General features: G+C 41.0%; 1 protein-coding gene across 2 annotated transcripts in view; it reads left to right on the top strand.

Annotated features, from left to right (window-relative positions):
• PLPP1 (phospholipid phosphatase 1) overlaps window positions 1-20208 on the top strand; it is an 86247-nt gene that overhangs the window by 27760 nt on the left and 38279 nt on the right. Inside the window, exons 2-3 of one of the 2 annotated variants that reach the window (XM_082242223.1) lie at window positions 4831-4982; window positions 14269-14549. In XM_082242223.1, the coding sequence (XP_082098349.1) occupies window positions 4831-4982; window positions 14269-14549 (433 nt within the window). The remainder of the gene's footprint in view (window positions 1-4830; window positions 4983-14268; window positions 14550-20208) is intronic. The other variant, XM_082242222.1, reaches the window with a different exon arrangement.

The raw sequence follows: 20208 nt of genomic DNA, 5'->3' as shown, positions 1-20208 counted from the left end.
AACCACAGGCTCAGGAAACACACACATCGCAGATACACTGCAACATTTTGTTGCAAGACCGCACTTGTATATACTAAAAATAAACTCATTCCCACAGTGCCTGCCCTTATGTGGCAAAATTGCATCGCCCACGAATAGGAGGGAAGCATTGGCATGCGTGGGTGAACCCCAAGGTTTGCAGAGGTACGAAAAATCTTTAGAAAAAACTCAAAAGGGGGCTGCCTCCCCCCATGGTTTGTCAGTGATTGATTTCTCTCCCTCCCTCTTAAAGAGTAATTACATTTGCTCTGCCTGTGGCAATAAAGATGTCTACTATTCTGGGACTTGCTTTAATTTATGAACTCTCATTCCTGTATATAAGATGTATGCTCACAAAATTGAATGTGCACATTACAAACCTCCCTTGTGCAGCCTTTTCCTAAGGAATTTAGGCTGTGCCTTTAGAACCTGTTTCAGGGCTGTGCCAGGATGTAAACATTACTGCAAGTGGAAGTAGACTGGGTTTCACAGGTGTAAGAGCAGGTTTTGTGGGAGTGGTGAAAACAAGATACATCTTGGTAACATGACTGGCTTAAAAAAAATTACCTCTATTTTCTATTCCTTTAAGTAACTTCCTGTTGTTGTTGACCATAATGAGCTTGTGGCAGGCAGTGTAGCCCAATGCATAGAATAATGGTCTTGGATCTGAAATATTTCTTCATATTTGAACTTAGCTGTAATCTGCCTTGTGTTAGTAATACGTATCTTTCTTTTCCTCCCCATCTCCCCCCACCCCAAAGGTATTAACATCTTTAAAGTATCAAATAGGATTTAAGGCTGCTCCACAGATTGCAAAGTGTGAATTCGGTACATATGGGTGATATCCAACTAAGTTATACTTGGAGTAGACCCGCTGCAGTCAATAAATTTAAATAACTTATTCAGCTATGACTAATGCATCTGGAAGCAAGGATTGGCTTTAGCTCCCTCACTAGGTGTCAAACCCACGTTTGCCTTTAATGTGCGAAGCTGTTATTATTGTAAGGATAGTCCAGACAAGATTGTGTTTTGGCACATTATTTATTTTTCATTTTAAAAGTGCTATATAAATGATCTCAAAGCAGGCCTTGAAACACTTGTTTAGGCAGCAATGTTGAAAAACAAGTTTGAGAAGTTTAGATAATTAATGTGGTTAGCCAGATGGGCAGTATTGTGCACTTGTTATTGTTGGGTTTGCATGTGGCACACAAACCTAGGTTCAAACTCCTGCCTCCCATTCATGAGTGACCATACTTGAGTGTCTTTAGGTAAGTTACAATCATTAAGCTCACTATAGGCTTGTTTGTGAGGCTAAAACACTGTCTTCAAACTCCTGCCTCCCATTCATGAGTGACCATACTTGAGTGTCTTTAGGTAAGTTACAATCATTAAGCTCACTATAGGCTTGTTTGTGAGGCTAAAACACTGTCTTGAGCAGAGAGTGGAATGCAAATGCAAAAAATAAATCAATTAACATTTCCTGTCAAAACATTTCTTAATTAAGGAGTAAAGACTAATGCAAACAGACTTAAGCCTTACGTTTGAACTCCCTTTAAAATCTTTGCCAAACTAATTCAGTTACTGATTTGACCAGCCTGATCCTCAAAAGGGCTTGTTCAAATAGAGCTTGTTGCAACCTGAACTGAAGATGGAGCATGCACAAAACATTGAAGTGCAAATAGAAAATGAATATGAAAGAAGCTGGAGGTACATTTGCCATGCCGAGTATTCCAGTACTACTTCTGAACTAGTTTATTTTGTTCTGTGCTATCTGCACTTGGGATTTTTAATTCATTCTACTGCTCCCTCCTCCATGATGAAGACAATAAAGTTTTCTATATCTAGGGTCTGGAAAATTATGCAGAGATCACAGAAAATATCAGTTTGTAATTGAGTCCAAAGTTTGGCATGAAAATCTAAACTCTAATTTAAAACAAACAAACAAACAAACAAACAAACAGGAAAGATAAGTTTTAAAGTGTATGAATAATGTACTTTAAACTAGGTGGTCACTGTAAGATTGATAGTGATCAGGATGGGTAGGTTTTGCATAGCACTTTGTTCCTTATCCACCCCCATGCGTGGCTGCATCACAAAGCTGCTTCTGAGAATTTCATGAGTAGTTTTCATTGTGTAGTGTGTATGTATGTGGGTACTGTGCATTCTCAGACATCTCTTAGGGCAAAACTATACAAGGAATTAACATTACTTCATCTCTTTCCTTCTGTTCTTCATAATGTCTAAATCTGTCAACATAGAATTAACATATGTGATAGGATTATTTATTTTGTGGTTTTATATTCTGATTTTACACTGTGAACCACCCTGAGACCTGCGGGTATAGGACACTATATAAATTCCATAAATAAATTCATAAATAAATAAAAATAGGATGTGATTTGACATTGTGTGTCTTGCTCTGTCTCATCTTATTGACTGGTGGCACAGTGTCTGATGGGATGTTGTAATGTCATGAATTGGCTTGAATTTAGGCATTATGAGGAAGAGAAGGACAGAGGCTGGTCCCAGCTGAGAGGAGAGTCTCATCTAACTCCTTTTTCTTCCATAAGGTCTTCCTGAATAATGGCTATTGAGAAGTTACTGACAAATTCCTACCCTGGGTAGATTGATTAATTCTGCCCATCTTCATTGGCAGGCCAGCTTTCAGCATTTTGGACAGAGGGAACATGAGTAAAATAACAGTTATTGGAAGATTTGGTACCATGCTGGAATATTTTCAGTGTTAGATTAGAACTGGAAATGTGCAAATCTCTTTTAAAGGCATACTGATTAAAAACTTTGTGTGACTATGCCTGGAAAAATTAGAAACAAATGACCTTGTTCCCAAGTTCTTGGGCGTTCAGTTGAAATATGCAGATTATGACAGGAGACAAGAAAGAGATAACAGCAAAAAGAGCAGACGGTTCTTAGACTGCAAAGCTCCTCAATGTGAATTTGCAGAGCTCCTATTTGTATTAGTGAAGTTTACTTATTGCTTGGACTTTGTGCATGCCATACCACAGAAAGTTTGGCATGCAACATGGAGCTGTCTTCCTGAGACTGTTTTTGTTTTATAAAAGTGTAGAAAAATTATAATCTTAAGAAACATGGAACAGTTTTGAAATCTCTGTACATTGTTTGCTGAACTGCTATGATTGATATAGTGGTGTGTGCAAGGGAGGCAGCAGGTTTAGTCTTCTGTGCCTACTTGTCTCTCCATCCTCCATTAGCATTATAAATGGGAAGATTCCCTGATATAATTATTAAAGTAGATTAAAAGTGTTAGGCTTCCATGGCAGAGATTTTTGTTGTAGAATACGTATATGTACCTCAGTTCATTGTTTCTCTGCTTACATTTGAGCTCTGTACTTTGTTTGCTATGGACAGTTGATATTGGGCAGATTTCCTTTATTGGCAACCTTTTAATGTTTATTTTTTTGTTGATGAACAAAATAGGTTTCAGCTACTAATTAGGACTTTTTTATCAATTTACCCCACCCTCTTTACTGAGGTGTTTAAAAAGTCCTGTTGAATAGGGGCCACAACCTCCAGCATTCCTGAAAGGACATATATTAATCCCTATATATTTCTGACCACTATGGAATTTTGCAATTGAGGGTTTCTGAGGGCTGATCTGAGCTCATAGCGCTCCCAATTCTGGAATTAGTTTTATCCAGTGTTTTTTTTTTCTGAAAAAAGGTTTTGGGGTACTCTCATTTTCCTACTCATATTGATATACTGCCCCTCAATGAGGCCAAACTTAAATTCGCAAAATGTTTAGGGTTATGCGTACTCCTACACCCTCCCAAAGCACTGATTTTATCCAATCTCATCGCATTACGTTCATTTCTAGAAATAAGTTGCAAGCCTAGATGTACTTAACTGACTATGTGGTCTTACCTGCCAGCTTCATGGCAAATTATGCCTCCTCTGAGGTAGTATCTGTAGGTTGAGCAGGTCACAATGTGATTCTCGTCACTACCCCTCCCTCAGATTCCAGCTGCAGCAATGAAGTGTGGAGCATCCCAAAGTTTATAAGATTAAGGGACTAGAAGGAGTTGAAGCCTGTGTGTCCTTTTCATTCCTACATTTCTTTTGCTTATCATTCCTAAAATAATTGTCTTCTGATCTGTTGTTTGGATTTAAACCTGAGTTTGCTTACTTACATCATTTGACAGTCTTGAGCCTGCCTCAACTAAAAATAAGTTAAAATGTATTCTAGCTTAGGCTTTGAAATTCTGCTTTATTTTCATTGATGGATATTTATGGATTCTTGTGGTGAAGATATTTTCATATAAGGTGAGTGTGTAGAAGGCAGAGTTTGAGGCAGAAGTCAGCGATAATGCTGGATGCTTTACAGAACAAGCAGTGACCAAGTTATACCAGGTTCCTCTACATTGTCTCCTCCTGCTTTGGCATCACTTATCATTCCATTTCACAAGTGTCCCTGTGTAGAAAAGTTGTCCTGGGATGAAGTTGCAAATCTGGTCTGCTTATGGGCAACAAGCTAACACTGAGGGCACTGGAGTTGCCATAAAACTATCTTGAAGAGCGCAAATTTTACAAATTGAATGTGCACTTACCACACTTGTGTGGGTGGAGAGATGCTGGAAAGCTCTTCCTGTTCCCTTTGTAAAAAATTTATTCTTCTAAAAGCCTTTAATGCATCCATTAAATCAGCATGTAAAGGTGAAGTACTATTTGCTGCATGTCTCCTTCACGCTCTTGCTTCCTGCTCTGGATGGAAAGTGCTTGGGGTTAAACCTTTTTGAAATACCCTGTGTAAAATAATTATCTTATTCTTTTTGCTAGTTGGCTTGCCTTTTGCAATTCTGACTGCGAGGAATACTCCCTTCAAACGAGGAGTGTTCTGTAATGATGAATCCATCCAGTATCCTTACAAAGAAGACACCATTTCATATGAATTATTAGCGGGGATAATTGTTCCCTTGGATTTAATTGTTGTAAGTTTCCAGCTCATTTTCCTCCATTACATTGCATTTTGAAAAGTTGTCATACCTTGTTTGCTATTGGATAACATGATGTCAAAGGAGAGCACTCTTCCTGACCTGGAAGAAAGAAGTTTCAGTTCTCAGTGAAAGCGAAACTGAGCAATAATACTGTAATGACATTGCTCCATGGCTAAGCATTTATTTAGAAAAAATTGCCTAATGTTAAGGTGGGTTGACATTCATCTTCAGACATTGAAAAACAATGTTTATTAATGCTTTTTATCTTACTCATTTGCATGTAAAGCCTGCTCCATTCTAAAACCTCAGAGCAGCTAATTCAATATTTAAGCACCCACTCACATATAGATACATACACTATCTACTTTCTTTAGACTCCAAATGGAAGAATTGAAAATCTAGACCCACTGCTTGCTCTTAAAAGTCAGCTGAAATAGGATAATCCTGCTGTGTTTTCAAAGCATGGGTAAGGGAAGAAGTTCTAAAGTTCTGAGACATCTGGGGAAACAAAAACAGCCTCATGATAAGAACATGTTAAAACTGGATCCAACTAAAGAGAACAAAAATGAACCTTGAATATTTTGCTTTTTATTTAATATTTGATTGGTAGTCTTGAGCTTGATACAAACATTTTTTATCTATGCAGCCGTCCACCCTAATTCCATAACATTTCCATTAACTAATATATCCATCCCAACCTATCTTCCTATGGCTCCACACAGGCATGAGGAGAATAGTTTAAGCCCCCTAATGGTCACTAAAAGGCAGTTTTATGCTTTTAGATGGTGCCCTTAGGCCAGTGGTGGCCAAACTTGGCCCTCCAGCTGTTTTGCGACTACAATTCCCATCATCCCTGACCACTGGTCCTGTTAGCTAGGGATAATGGGAGTTGTAGTCCAAAAACATCTGGAGACCCAAGTTTGGCCACCACTGCCTTAGGCAGTTTGATTCTATCTATCTTGCTCAGGGCTACAGAGCAGTAAAACAATTGAGATAAGGTGAACTTTCTGCAGGAACCTAGATGATATATGTGCTTTCTTTCTGGGGCACCTCAATTTTACATGGTATGGATTTACCTTGTATGCTCCCCCAAAGGTCCGTTCCCCCACTCAAAAGGCCAGTTTGCCCACAGGTGTCAAGCCTTCTGTTGACAGGCTGCTTTCCTGATCTAAATCACTACCCAAAGCTGCTGTTCCCACTGCAGATGAAAAAATGCAGGGATAGCACTTCAACTAGTGTTCTCTACATCCCTATAAAGCTAATACTGTTCATGTGATTTTATTTCAGGAAAAATGGCATAGAGGAAGGGTTAAACACGCCCCCCCACCAAGCAATTCATCAGGGTCCTCATGATTGCCTTTTTTTAAAAAAAATGGACATCTTATCACATTTTTTACATGTCATATATGTTTGCTATAGACGAAGCTATTTCTAGTGAAGTTTTTCCTTTACTGGGAAATTGATTGTGCTATACTTAGCTAGAATGTGGTCATTTGCTCAGGTGTACTGAGCAGTCAGTGCTAACTTGCAAAAGTAGAGCCAAAGTTGCTATTTAGACAAATTACTAACTTGGTTGCAACACAGATGAGAAGGTGAGTTTGTAATTCTTATTTTTCTCTCTCTCTCCCTGCCCCTCAGTTCAAGCAAAAATAAACTTGTCTGCAGCCTTCTTTGTTCAGAGAACTCATTTCCTTCCAGTGTCTCTAGTTATTTTTAATGCTCCCTGTTCTAAAAGCAGTTTCAAAACTTTTCAGCCAAGGATGATCAGTGCTCCATGGGCATGATCAAGAGTAAAGGCAGTGTCTGGTTATTTCTTGCTTATGCTAGACAATTAAAGAAACAAACCTGATGGATTTCTAGCCTTTTTTTGAAAAAATAAATGAAGTTTTTACACTTATCTTATGGAAAGCCAGTTACTTTCAATATGATGCTATTATAACAAAACAACAACAGAAATGTGCATGCAAGCCATAGATGCAGGGAGTACTTAACACTCTAAAAGTGCATTGAAATGTGTCAAGCCCTGATGACTTGTTTCGATCCACATGTGTTGGAGGGAGAAAACCCAGAGAGAGAGAGAGAGAGAGAGAATATTCTATCCAGCTCTTCATTGCAAGCAATTTCAGAGCCGGTGAAAAATTAAAAACCTAAAACACCTGCATAAAGCACTATAACAACAGAGCCAAGCAAATAATAGCCAAAATCATTTTTTGATGGAGGTGTGCAGCTGGTTCTGGATAGAGCTACACTCCCCCTGAAGAGTCAAGTACACCACCTGGGACTTCTCCCAGACTCACTGCCTTCTGTTTAAGAAAGTACAGGTGACATTGGTGGTACTTCTTACAAGCTTAGTGCTGCACCTGTCAAATCCATGGATTTAGCCGCAGTGACATACGTCTTGGTTATGCCCAGGCTAGATTGCTGCAATGAACTCTTGAATACTGTTTGGAAATAGCACAGAATGTGGGAGCCAAGCGTTTGGATTATATTACACCAATTCTGTTCTGGTTACAATATGATGTAGCTCTGACTCATTCAGTTGGCTGCATCTTTCAGGTATTCTAGAATGAGTGATACAACTACTAGGGCTTGCGTATAATACACACGCAGGTTTAGTCGTTTGAGGACTATCCCTCCCTCCGGGTCTGGTCTTGACCGGACGGATACTGGAATCAGCAAGAGATACCCACATGACCTGAAGGTGCTGCTGTGCAATGCCAGGTCAGTGATTCAAAAGACCACTGCTATCCATGACTTGATTGTGGATGGAGGACTTGACCTGGCATGTGTAACAGAAACTTGGTTGGATGAAGCAGATGGGCCTGTCTTTGCCGCTGCTTGTCCACTAGGTTTCTCTTGCGCACAGCAACCCAGGCCTTGTGGGCGGGGAGGGGGGGGGTTACAGTGATTTTTAGGAAGTCATTAGTTTGCACCAGGCATCCTATTGGGAAGACCCAGTTCTCTGAGTGCATGTTCTGAAAGTTGGGCAATAGGGGCAGTACAGGATTCCTTTTGGTGTACCGACCTCCCCGCTGCACCAAGGATTCGCTGCCCAAGCTGCTTCAGGTTGTGGCGGATGTTCTCCTGGAGACACCTAGTTTGGTTGTCCTAGGGGATTTTAACATCCATGCTGACACAACCTTACAAGGGGCCACTCGGGACTTCGTGGAAAGTATGGCCTCCATGGGGCTGTCCCTGAATAAGTCTGGCCCAACTCATGCCTTGGACCTGGTGTTCACCTCTATGGATGTTGGTGATCTGACACTAAGTAAAAGCGAGACTAAAGAAGTGCCATGGTCAGATCACTTCCTGGTGCAACTGGACTTCTCCGTGACCCTTCCCCTCTGCAGGGTGGTGGGACCAATTCGGATGGTCTGCCCCTGCCACTTAATGGATCCAAATGGTTTCCAGAGAGTGGTAGGGGATGCTTTATCCCATGTTGATGACCTTTCAGCTGATTCCCTGGTGGCCTGCTGGAATGTGGAGTTAACCAGGGCTATTGACTGTTTGGCTCCAAAGCACCCTCTCCGATTGCATGGAGCTTGGACAGCCCCGTGGTTTTCCACAGATCTGTGGGCAATGAAACAATTGCTGAGACGGCTAGAGCGCCGGTGGCAGATAACTCATTCTGAAGCTGACCAGACACGGGTTAGAGCTCAATGCCAAGCCTACCAAGTGGCGGTAGCTACGGTGAAGAACACTTTCTTCACTGCTTCTATTGCATCTGCAGAAAACAGCAGCAGGAGACTCTTTCAGGTGGTTCACAATTTAGCAGAATCACCTGCTCCATCAGGGCCCATATGGACCACATGATCTCCTGCAATGATTTTGCAAAGATTTTTTGCAGATAAAATCACTCAGTTTTGGGAAGAGGTAGACTCCACCGTGGGAGCAGGACCAGGGCGGGATAGTGCTAGAGTTCTGTCTAGTCAAGTTGAGTGGGATCAATTCCAATCTGTTACCTCCGAGGATGTGGACAGGCTACTTGGACGAGTGAAATCAACCACCTGTCTCTTTGATCCTTGCCCATCCTGGCTTATAAAAGCTAGCAGGGAAAGGCTGGGCTATGGGCTTTGCGGGGTGGTGAATGCTCCACTCTGTGAGGGAGCCTTCCCAGACCCACTGAAAGAGGTGGTTATCAAACCGCTTCTTAAAAAAACATCTTTAGATGCGGCCAATATGACCAACTATCATCCAGTCACAAATCTTCCATTCTTGGGCAAGGTGATTGAACGAGTGGTTGCTGAACAACTCAAGGCACGCCTGGAAGAACCATTTGGATCCCTTCCAGTCGGGATTCAGGCCTCATCATGGGACTGAAACTGCCTTGGTCGCACTGGTCAATTATCTCCGGCAAGCTAGGGGCAAAGGTGAGAGCTGTTTCCTAGTTCTGCTGGATCTTTCAGCGGCTTTTGACGCCATGGTCCAGAAGGATGTTATGGTCAGTCTAGAGGGGCTAGGAGCTGGGGGCACTGTTATACAGTGGTTCCGCTCCTTCCTCCTGGGCTGTGTTCAGAAAGTGGTGGTGGGGGATGAGTGTTCAGACCCCTGGGCTCTCACTTGTGCGGTGCCTCAGGGTTCTGTCCTCTCCACCATGCTTTTCAACATCTACATGCAGCCACTGGGAGAGATCATCAGGGTGTTTGGGTTGGGTGTTCATCCGTATGCGGATGATACCCAGCTCTACCTCTCTTTCAAATCAGAACCAGTGAAGGCGGTGAAGGTCCTGTGTGAGTGCCTGGAGGCGGTTGGAGAATGGATGGCGGCTAACAATTGAGGTTGTATCCTGACAAGACAGAAGTACTGTTTTTGGGGGACAGGAGGTGGGCATGTGTGGAGGACTTCCTGGTCCTGAATGGGGTAACTTTGCTCCTGAAGGACCAGGTGCGCAGCCTGGGAGTCATTTTGGACTCACAGGTGTCCATGGAGGCGCAGGTCAATTCTGTGTCCAGGGCAGCTGTTTATCAGCTCCATCTGGTACGCAGGCTGAGACCCTACCTGCCCGCGGACTGTCTCGCCAGAGTAGTGCATGCTCTAGTTCTCTCTCGCTTGGACTACTGCAATGCGCAGTGTGGGGCTACCTTTGAAGGTGACCCAGAAACTACAACTAATCCAGAATGTGGCAGCTAGATTGGTGACTGGGAGCGGCCGCCAAGACCATATAACACCAGTCTTGAAAGACCTACATTGGCTCCCAGTATGTTTCCAAGCACAATTCAAAATGTTGGTGCTGACCTTTAAAGCCTTAAACGGCTTTGGTCCAGTATACCTCAAGGAGCGTCTCCACCCCCATCGTTCTGCCCGGACACTGAGGTCCAGCACCGAGGGCCTTCTGGCGGTACCCTCGCTGCGAGAAGCCAAGTTACAGGGAACCAGGAAGAGGGCCTACTCGGTAGTGGCACCCATCCTGTGGAATGCCCTCCCACCAGATGTCAAAGAGAAAAACAACTGCCTCATTTTTAGAAGACATCTGAAGGCAGCCCTGTTTAGGGAAGCTTTTAATATTTTAATATTCTGTTGGAAGCCGCTTAGAGTGGCTGGGGAAACCCAGCCAGATGGGCGGGGTATAAATAATAAATTATTATTATTATGCACATAATCCCCGTAGCAGAGGTTGCCAACATAATGCCTACAAATGCCAGTGTGCTCGCTAGTACCTTCTGCGGTGCCTGCAAAAGGGCTTCGTAAATATCTCCCGAACACTTTACAATACATGACTGTTAATTCAGTTCCTGTTTGTGCTTGCTCAGCCTCTCCTGCATTGAACATGTCTTCTTAAACATGTCCACATTTTATTACATACCACCAGCTTGTCCTATGCGATGTCCCTTCAGCAGCCATTTTCTTAATGGTGCCCAGGACACTTTATCAAAATTTCAAATGGACTTACTGGCACAAAAAGCTGGCAACCGGTATCTTACAGCCTGCTATTCAAAACTGAGAACATGAAAACATTAAGGCACATGGCATCTTAAAGCTTTTAAGAACTGAGGCTCCAATTCTGTAGAGCCACCATTATCATTAGCATCACTTGTTGCCTTTTAAGTCCAGTATAATTAGGCTTGCCATTGGGGCTGGCCTTACCATTGGGTGGAGTGAGGCCACTGCCTGGGGTGGTAGGGAGTGGCGGTGAGATGTTGGAGGACAGGTGTGTGGGCCACATTCATTGTCTTCTGTGGTGGCGCCCGCCCTGTGGAATGCCCTCCCATTGGATGTCAAGGTGATGAACAACTACCTGACATTCAGAAGACATCTTAAGGCGGCCCTATTCAGGGAAGCTTTTAATGTATGATATTTTAGTGTTTTTTGGTTTCTGTGGAAGCCGCCCAGAGTGGCTGGGGAAACCCAGCCAGATGGGCGGGGTACAAATAATAAATTATTATTATTATTATTATTATTATTATTATTATTATTATTATTATTGCCTCAGCGAACCTGCTGCACTCAAGTATCATCATCAGTGTTGGAGTAAAATTCAACAACCACCAGTTATTTTCTGTATATGGAGTTTGTTGGGGTGCCATTCAGTCCCTGAGATACCAAAAATACAGTGGAACCTTGGTTGTCGAACGTAATCCATTCTGGAAGACCGTTCGACTTCCGAAATGGTCAGCAATTTCAATGGAGAAAATTGAGAAATTTGCCTTGGAAGCTGTTCAACTTCCAAGGCGTGTTCGAAAATGGAAGCAATTACTTTCGGGTTTTCGGCGTTTGTAACCTGAGATGTTTGTAACTTGAGGTACCACTGTGTTTACTAGGATTTATTTTAGAAAAGCTAGATCTCTGACTACCCCCTTTTTCCTTTAACAAAGGTGACATTAATACACTTTGTGTTGAGAAATGTACCAGTACAATGGTATGTGCCCTTACCAAGCAAATATTTGCTGGTTTGACATTTGTTTTCAGCCCATGTCTTTAGCTTCCTTAAATCCACTAACTTACCTGAACTGCAGTAGGGTATGAGCCAAATATATTAGGGAATCTGCCTGGTAAGGAGGCAAAGCTCAGAAGCCCCCTAAGATTTGAAAATAGCTATTGGTGACCACAGTATGTGGAAGGGTAGAGATTTAACTCTTGTCATAAGTCTGCATAATTACATTGAAATTAAATGTTTATACAGCTACAAAACAATGGAGTGGCTCTGGTGTTAACTATTAGATAAGCACCTGCCCTGAAACTCTCTCAAGGTGGTAACCAAGCAACACCCAATAAATGTGACCAAGCACCTGAAACCAATCTCAGGTCAAGCACCTTGCCAGCTGCATTAAAGTCAGTGAGGTCATTGTATGTCATCAGTTTCTGAGAGGAGGCATCACCCAAGAACACATTGGAATTTCTTGGAGCAAATGTCCTAGGGCACCTCCTAAACCAGCTTCCAAGAATTCTGTCTCGGATGACTGGTATGCATGTTACTGGAAGGTCTGTATACAAATGAGTTACCACCTGTGGGGCTGATGGAAGCACAGAAAGCAGCCGTGCTCAAATATATAACTGTTCTCAGGTGGATTTTCTGGCATGTTACATAGCATATCACACCATGTTTTGCATAAATTTATCATTGAGAACGCTGCTCCTGACTAATTTTTAAAGACTCTGGGAGGCCTGGGGGGCTTATTTCTCACTGCAACAGTCAGTTTTTCTCAGTGTTGTTGTGGTTACCTTCTTGTATGAGGCTTGGAATAAGTGCTTCCATTGCTCACCCACCCCTCCGAAAGAAAGGAAAGCAAAACCGGTGAATAACCTTGCCTTTACAGAACCTATGGTATTCATCCAGGTCCTAGTTACACATGTAAGGTCTGTCGGATGCTCCATCCACAGAGATTTAAGTACAAATGGAAAACATTTATTCCCGTTTATGCCCTTATAAATGCAATAAATGTTATTCTTGGGCGGTGGTGGTGATACTTAAAATCAAATTCTATGGGACAGAGGTGCTATGTGGACAATGTTCTGGATGTTGGTGTATAACCCACTGTTCCCTATATTCTGTTTCAGGCTCCTAAATATTTATTTAATCATATGCTATCCGCAAGCTTTTGGATATCTTAAAGGCCTAGTAAACATTCGTGATCCTATTGTATATGATGCCCTACTGATTCACTTGCAGCATATTGATATGTTAGTGACGGATGGCTAACCAATGTGCATATCCAACATTGCCACAGTAGGAATTGTATTCATTTTTGTAGAAGTAGATTTTTGTCATTTAGCCTTGGCTAGAGATTTTCATTAAGGGGAAAATCTTCTAACCACCTTAACTTCAGTCAGGTACTTATAGTCCATGTTGTTAGCCTCCAATTCACATAATCTCTGACACTGGCTAAACTGGCTGGGGCTGTTGGGAATTGCAGTTGAATTCCCACAGTTTCCCCATCCCTGCCTTAACTGGAAATTACCCACCCTTGTGATTCTCTAACCTTGCTTGTGGACCAACTACTGTTTAGAATTGTTTCCTATTCTGTTGTGCACAGACTTCTATTTTAAGAGGAGAAACTAAAATTAGTCCCAGTTATGAAACAACAAGCATAAATGCTTCTCATGCAACCAACTTGCTTAAACTTGAACATCACCTCCCCCATAACAGTCAAGTTACAAAGCTGTATCTTCCTGTAGATTTCCAAATCTAGCACTTTTATTATTGTTTCAGTAAAGCTTCACATCCTGGAGGAAGGATGCTCTTTTAAAATATTCCATTTTGCTGAAACATGGGAGGTTCCCATGTTAAAATCTGGCCTTTAGCAACCCTGGCAAATGTGCTCTCGTCTAACCCTTTAACTTGGTTCCTGAGTTTCCAGAATGATCACGTTCTTGGCAAAGAAACTATTTCTTTTGAGTAGAAGGTTAAGAATGAGTGGAAACTTGATGAGGAATAAAATGTGCTGTGTGCTGCGGGTGCTACTACTGGGTCTTTTGTGAAGTAGTGTGGGAAAGGTGGTTATCTCTGGAAAAAAAGGTGAAGGGTTGCCTTCCATTCATTCATTAAACCTTTGCTTCATAATCAAATGAGAAAAAACACAGAAGTTCCTGTTTACTTCAGTGATTTTTGGCTCAGCCATTCGAACCAGACATCCAAATGATTTCCAGAAATTGTTTGTTCTTTTTATCATTACTTAAATTTCACATAGTCAAAAATCAAATTTACCTATCTTGAAAATCAATAAAATGAACTAAGAAACCCCGCCATATTTACCCATGTACGGAGCAACTTTTATATCAGATATAACATTTTAATGGTGTTTCTTTAACTCATGTCTTTCTGGTTTCTTTTTTTCTGTTTCAGATAATCATAGGAGAGGCACTTTCTGTGTATTACAACCGCTTGCACTCCAATTCATTTGTGCGGAACAACTATATTGCCGCTCTTTACAAAGCCATTGGGACATTCATTTTTGGCGCAGCTATTAGCCAGTCTCTTACGGACATTGCCAAATACTCTATAGGTAGACTGAGGCCTCACTTTCTGGACATATGTGTACCAGATTGGCCACGGATCAACTGCAGTGCAGGTTACATTGAAAACTTCAAATGCCTTGGAAACAAAGCAAAGATTAATGAGGCGAGGTGAGTCTGTTAATTTAAGATATTTTGGCATGAAGACTTGTATGATGAAATTTCCTGGCAGAAGTGGAAATTCTAACTACTTTCTAAGTGGGGTACTGATCCCAGCAGAAGTGAGTTTTGTGGTGATGATGTACTTGAAGTATAGCTCAGTGTATGAACTCATATTTGTCTACTGTCAGCACGCAGAATGTATTGCTGAGGTAAGTGCTTCCATGAACGAAAAACGCATTTTCCTGAATTCATTGTGTTAATTGATTTCAAATAATTACAAGCTGCTGTAGTTGCTGTTAGTCCACATATTAAGATTTCAGTGATGCAGTACTCTCAGCTGTGCAAAGAGTGGGAAGCAAATCCTGTAACATTATTAAGGCTTTCATCAGTATTTTGGTCACAAGTTGTTCCTTTTGATGTAATGGCATTATCAAGAGCAGGATGGCACAGGTAAGTATAGGATAAGCTGTTACAGATCCTGATGAAGGACACTGAAGAATTATGCAGATGTTTTCATGTATCCAAGAGAACATTTTGAGTCATTTGTAGACCAACACTGTTCTCCTCCACACTCCTAGTGCCATGCGGCAAAACAAGTTTGAAAAATGAGAGGACAGAAGTTTGGACAGAAGATTTGTGCCAAAAGTACTTCTTTGGATTACAGTTTTTGAAACTAGAATGGAGTTGGTTATATTTAATCTGGACAATTAGGAGGTGATATGATAGCCAAATGATATGATAGCCATATTTAAATGTTTGAAGAGGTATCATGTAGATTGTGGAACTTTTTTTTTCTTTAGCAGGCTCAAATGAGTAGAAAGGGGATTTTGACTAAGCCTCAGGAAGACTAAAGCTGTTTGACTGTGGAAAATCATCAGAAGGTGGTGTCTACTCTTTCATTAGCAATTTTTAAGCAGAGGCTGGAAAGCCACCTTTGAGGGATGATTTGCAGCAGTTTTTTCTGCATTAACAAAGGGGGTATATGATCTTTGAGGTGCATTCCAACTGTATGGGAGATTTCCACCATTAGTTAAAGTTGACCTATTGAAAGCAATAGACTTAACTTAAAACATTGGTTTACATTAGGTAAGGCTTTGCAGTCCACAAGTCTCTGGATTCTTAGGAGGATGTAGTCAGCAACTGTAATGTCTTAGTAAATAAAGATCAGCATAATTTTTAATAATAAATATTGGCAAGTAAAATGAAGTTCATTCTAAAACAGGCAGGGGTTTCATGGTATAAAACTGAATTGAAATGGTGGCAGCACATCAGTTGGGGGTTGGCAACCTGCAGAATAGCTGCGCTTGTGGGAACTGTTGGTTTCCTGTTAAACCCCAGCCAGCAGCCAAGGCATTCAAGTAGTAAAAACTTAATCATTGTGTTAAATGTTTTCTTCAGGTTAGACATATAATTAAATTAGCGGAACTATATGATTAGAAAGGTATGTGTACTCATGTACCATTAGAAAAATGAGTTCGGATTTGGAAGAATATTATTTGACTTAACTCTCTGTCTGAATTTTAAGGATCACACACACACACACACACACACACACACACACACACACACTGAAGGGAACACGACTGGTTTGCCTGCACATGGCACCAAGTTTTGAGGGCACTGCAGCAGTGACTTAGAACAGAAGGCAAGTGGTGGGGTGTGTGCTGAATACCACTGGTGAAGTTTGAAAGCCCAGAGTCCACTGCTGCACCTAATGCATACTGGCTGCAACCATTTTGTGCAGAGGTTCCGTTTCTGGCCCCCACACGCATAATCTCATTCTGCCCCCAGTACATTCTGTCCCGTTCTGCCCTCCTCTAGGTCCAAAAGAACCCACACATTGGTGGTTGTGTGTCAGTTGGATGCACGCTGCCTGTATATATTTCATTTAATGTGAGTACGTTATAATTAGGACTTTCAGGGAATCTGAACTGAGAGACGTAATGAGCCTTTAGAATCTTGTCTTTCTAAGGGACCTTTTGTAGCAATATTTTATATTTTAAGGGCATCATACCAGAGGAAGACTTTGAACTGATAGCTCACCTATTAAAAGCAGCTTAAAAGGTGATTTGTCAAAACTGGAAAAGCTCTATGTCACCTTCAATCTTATCTAATTTGGGAGATAATTATATTGGGTCTTTTTTGGACTAGTGGATATATATTTGGAGTGTTGTGTGCCCCAGTCATACAATGGCTGCTATTGTGGAGAAGGGATGTACTGGCAGAAAACAAAATTAGAGTGATTTCATTGTTCTCCACCCCCATCCCTGGGCAACCTCAGGGTTACCACAGGAAGTCAGCAGTTAAAGGCTTAACAACACTGTTTTTGCCAAAGCCAATCCTAAGCCAAAGGCTAGGCTGCCATCTTGTACAAAGACACTTATGAAGTAGCTATGTTTACCATTGCACTGTAAGTAACTATGCAGTTAATTCTTAATGAATACCCAGACATCAGCTCCTGTACAATAGGAGACATGTCCCAACTTCTTTGCAAAATTTTTGCACTGGCCATTTGAGGAGAGGGTTCTTTCACATTCATCCATGCTTACTGTGTAAGTAGTTTCCTCTGTAGTGGAAAAGCACATTTCCCCCAGCTTTATAAAAACACATGAGATCCAAATGTCATTCTTACACATGAAGGAAGCAGCTTTGCAGTGTACAATAGTGGATGGGAACCAAATGCTATTGGCTTCCAACTGTCATTAGCCCCAGCCGTCAGGGCCAGTTCACAGCAGATGGAATTTGTAGTCTATCAACACCACAGGTTCCTCATCACTTTAAATCAGTTACATATAGGGCACTCACTACAGCTACAGAGATTAGCATAAACTAAATCACATTCTCTTTTTAAAAAGAAAGAAAAAGGAGAGGTTTAATTCATGAGTATCTGGAAAGAGAATCATAAAACCAAGTGCTCAACCTGTAAAAGCTTCTGTGATTTCTCTTATCCAGGCAAGATAGTCCTCTGTGAGAAGAGTATAGATACCAGGGTAGCGTTGATTTCCACATTCTGATTTAGCACCAAAGGAGACAATGCCTCTTTGCTTCCCATTGCATATCAAAGGACCACCAGAGTCACCCTGGGAAAAGATTAAACGGAGACATGTTACCATTTTGAAAAATCCAGCTCTTGCATTTATTGAGTCTAAAAGAGTAGTTCAGTTCAGCATAATGTTATATGTAGTGATGCATTCAACATTCACATTTTTGAATATGTGAAACAAATGAGAAGACTTCTATGAAACGGTTAGAAGTAAAAAAATGTAATCCAACATAATCATGTCCACGTTTGCCTTGAAGTGAGTTCCACTGAATTTAGTGTGGTTGGCTCTTAGTAAGTGTGGATAGGGGTGCAGCAGGATATAATAATCACATGCATATTTAATCAAAACTGTTTGCCTAACTTCAAATTTAGTTTGGAAATTCTTGAGTAGGGATCTGCTTTTTGCTTTCCTCCTATTCACGAGTTTTTGTTCATTAACTTTTAGAATTGCAACCCTAAATATACATTCCTACAAGTAAGCATCTCATAATATATTGGAACCTATTTCCATGTAAACATGTGGATTGCACTGCAGTTTATTGTACACTTTTTTCAATATCTCATAGACACACATGTGACTTTGATTAAATACAAATTTATTTATCTGTCAAACAGTGGATAGGTAGATGGTTAAGTTCTTTAATCAGTTGATAGCTTTTTTAAGGAAGACAGAAAGGGTAAATAAAAACACTCTTACCACACAAGCATCTTTTCCTCCCTTGTCATCTCCTGCACACAACATGTTACTTGTCACATACATCAAATGCTTATCGTGATTCTCATCATTGCAGACACTTCTCTGAATAACAGTGACATTAACTTCACGAAGCATAGTGGATATATTCCTGCTTTTGTTATCAGTAATTCCCCACCCAGCTACTAGACACTGTGTTCCTGCCTCAACATAATTGGAAGTGCTAGGAAGCTCAATGCATTTGACATGTTGGTCAGTCTTCGCACTTTTCTCCATCTTAAAAGAATAATAAAGGGAAATAGTACTTATAAACAGAGCACAATTGAATAATCTCATTTTAGACTTCCTTTTATTTTATAGTACATTGTAAGACCTATAACATATTTGTAATATAATGTACAACATTTGTTTCTCCTAACGATTCAGTGACAAACAGGTAGCGTTACTACAGATGATCAAAGAATCAGGAATTAACAGTTCCAAGATCAGAAAGCCCTACCTGCTTAACTACACACCCGCACCTGCACAATATTACTATTATACTATATGATAATGAGTTATCTAAATGATTCAGCCTTCAGCTACTTAAAAAAATAATCTGTAGGAGAAACCAATCATCAGTCTGTAATGACATGTCAGTGGCGCCCATTGGGCTTGGTAGAGCTAAGGGCTGGGAGACCAATAGTAGGTGGAGCCAATGACAAGCAGAGCCAACTAATTCTATTTTTGGATCCATCCTTATTGCTGAGTTCTACAAGGGCAATATTGAGACTAAAGAGGAGGAAGCTCTGCTTTATGCTTCTTGTAGAAGTTGCTTAAGCTCAGGCTTTGGCAAGTCTCCCAGGAAAACTCATATAACTAGGCAGGCTGAATAAGAACAGCCAGATGATGATCACTAATTTTGCCAAAGAATAACACCTACACTTTCCTATGCTTTCTAGTTGAATAACCAACTAAGGCTGTATTATGTTTCCCATTGAATTCTGTGGGGCTTACCTCTGAGTAGACATGTGCATTGATTGCACTGTTGCCTATTTAAAATTTAAGGCATCCAATTCACTTGACAAGAAAGATACTTAGAAAGATAAGTATAAAATTTATTTTTTTTAGCCCCAGAATATTCACATTCCATTTAAAAGTACCTTCAAAAGCATAACGTCATTTTCCATCGTCTTTTCATTATATTGTGGGTGACCATATCTTCCAATAATTTTAATGCGTTGTTGTTGTTTTCCAGTTAGTGAATGAGCACCAAGAAAAACTATTGCTTGTGGAATTGATTTTTTCCTTTCTTTTCTGAAAAGATAAAAAAGATCAAAGATTTGATCAACATTTGCTTCTAGCAAGTGCATTAATATTTGTTTTGCACTCTCCTGTGTTTTTGGCTTTACACAATGTTCTTGAGTCTGTGCTGTCATACAGTACATTTCACACTCTGCATACTGCATACTTAGGCTGCAGTCTGAAACATACTTAGGAATAAGCCCCACTAGACACAATGGCCCTTCTGAATAAACATGTAAGATTTTGCTGTTTTTTTATCCATTTTGAACTTAATTGTCTATATAAACAGTACAGGATATAATACCCCATTGTTTACTGTGTGGTTGAGAAGCCAAAGTCTACTGGGCATTGCACAGAAAGGTATGAATGGAAAGCCAGCGTCTGTTTCCTGATACAGAATACATCATAATATCTGAAAGACTGCCTCCTTCCCAACAGATGCTCTTGGCTGTTAAGATCAGCAGAGATTCCTCTTGGTAGTGCTGCTGCCCTTGGAAGTTCAGCGGATGGCTACCCAGAAGATGGTATTCTTTGTAGGAGACCCTAAGCCAGAGCTTTTCAACCTTTCTGAGTCCACGGCTTCCTTGAACAACTACATTCTTTCTGCAGCACCCCTGTGGGGCTCAGGAGCCCAGTTATGTCACCCT

Source organism: Podarcis vaucheri, assembly GCF_965113315.1.
Source record: "Podarcis vaucheri genome assembly, chromosome: 11".
Taxonomy (NCBI): Eukaryota; Metazoa; Chordata; class Lepidosauria; order Squamata; family Lacertidae; genus Podarcis; species Podarcis vaucheri.
This window is presented reverse-complemented; position numbering and strand designations above follow the sequence as displayed.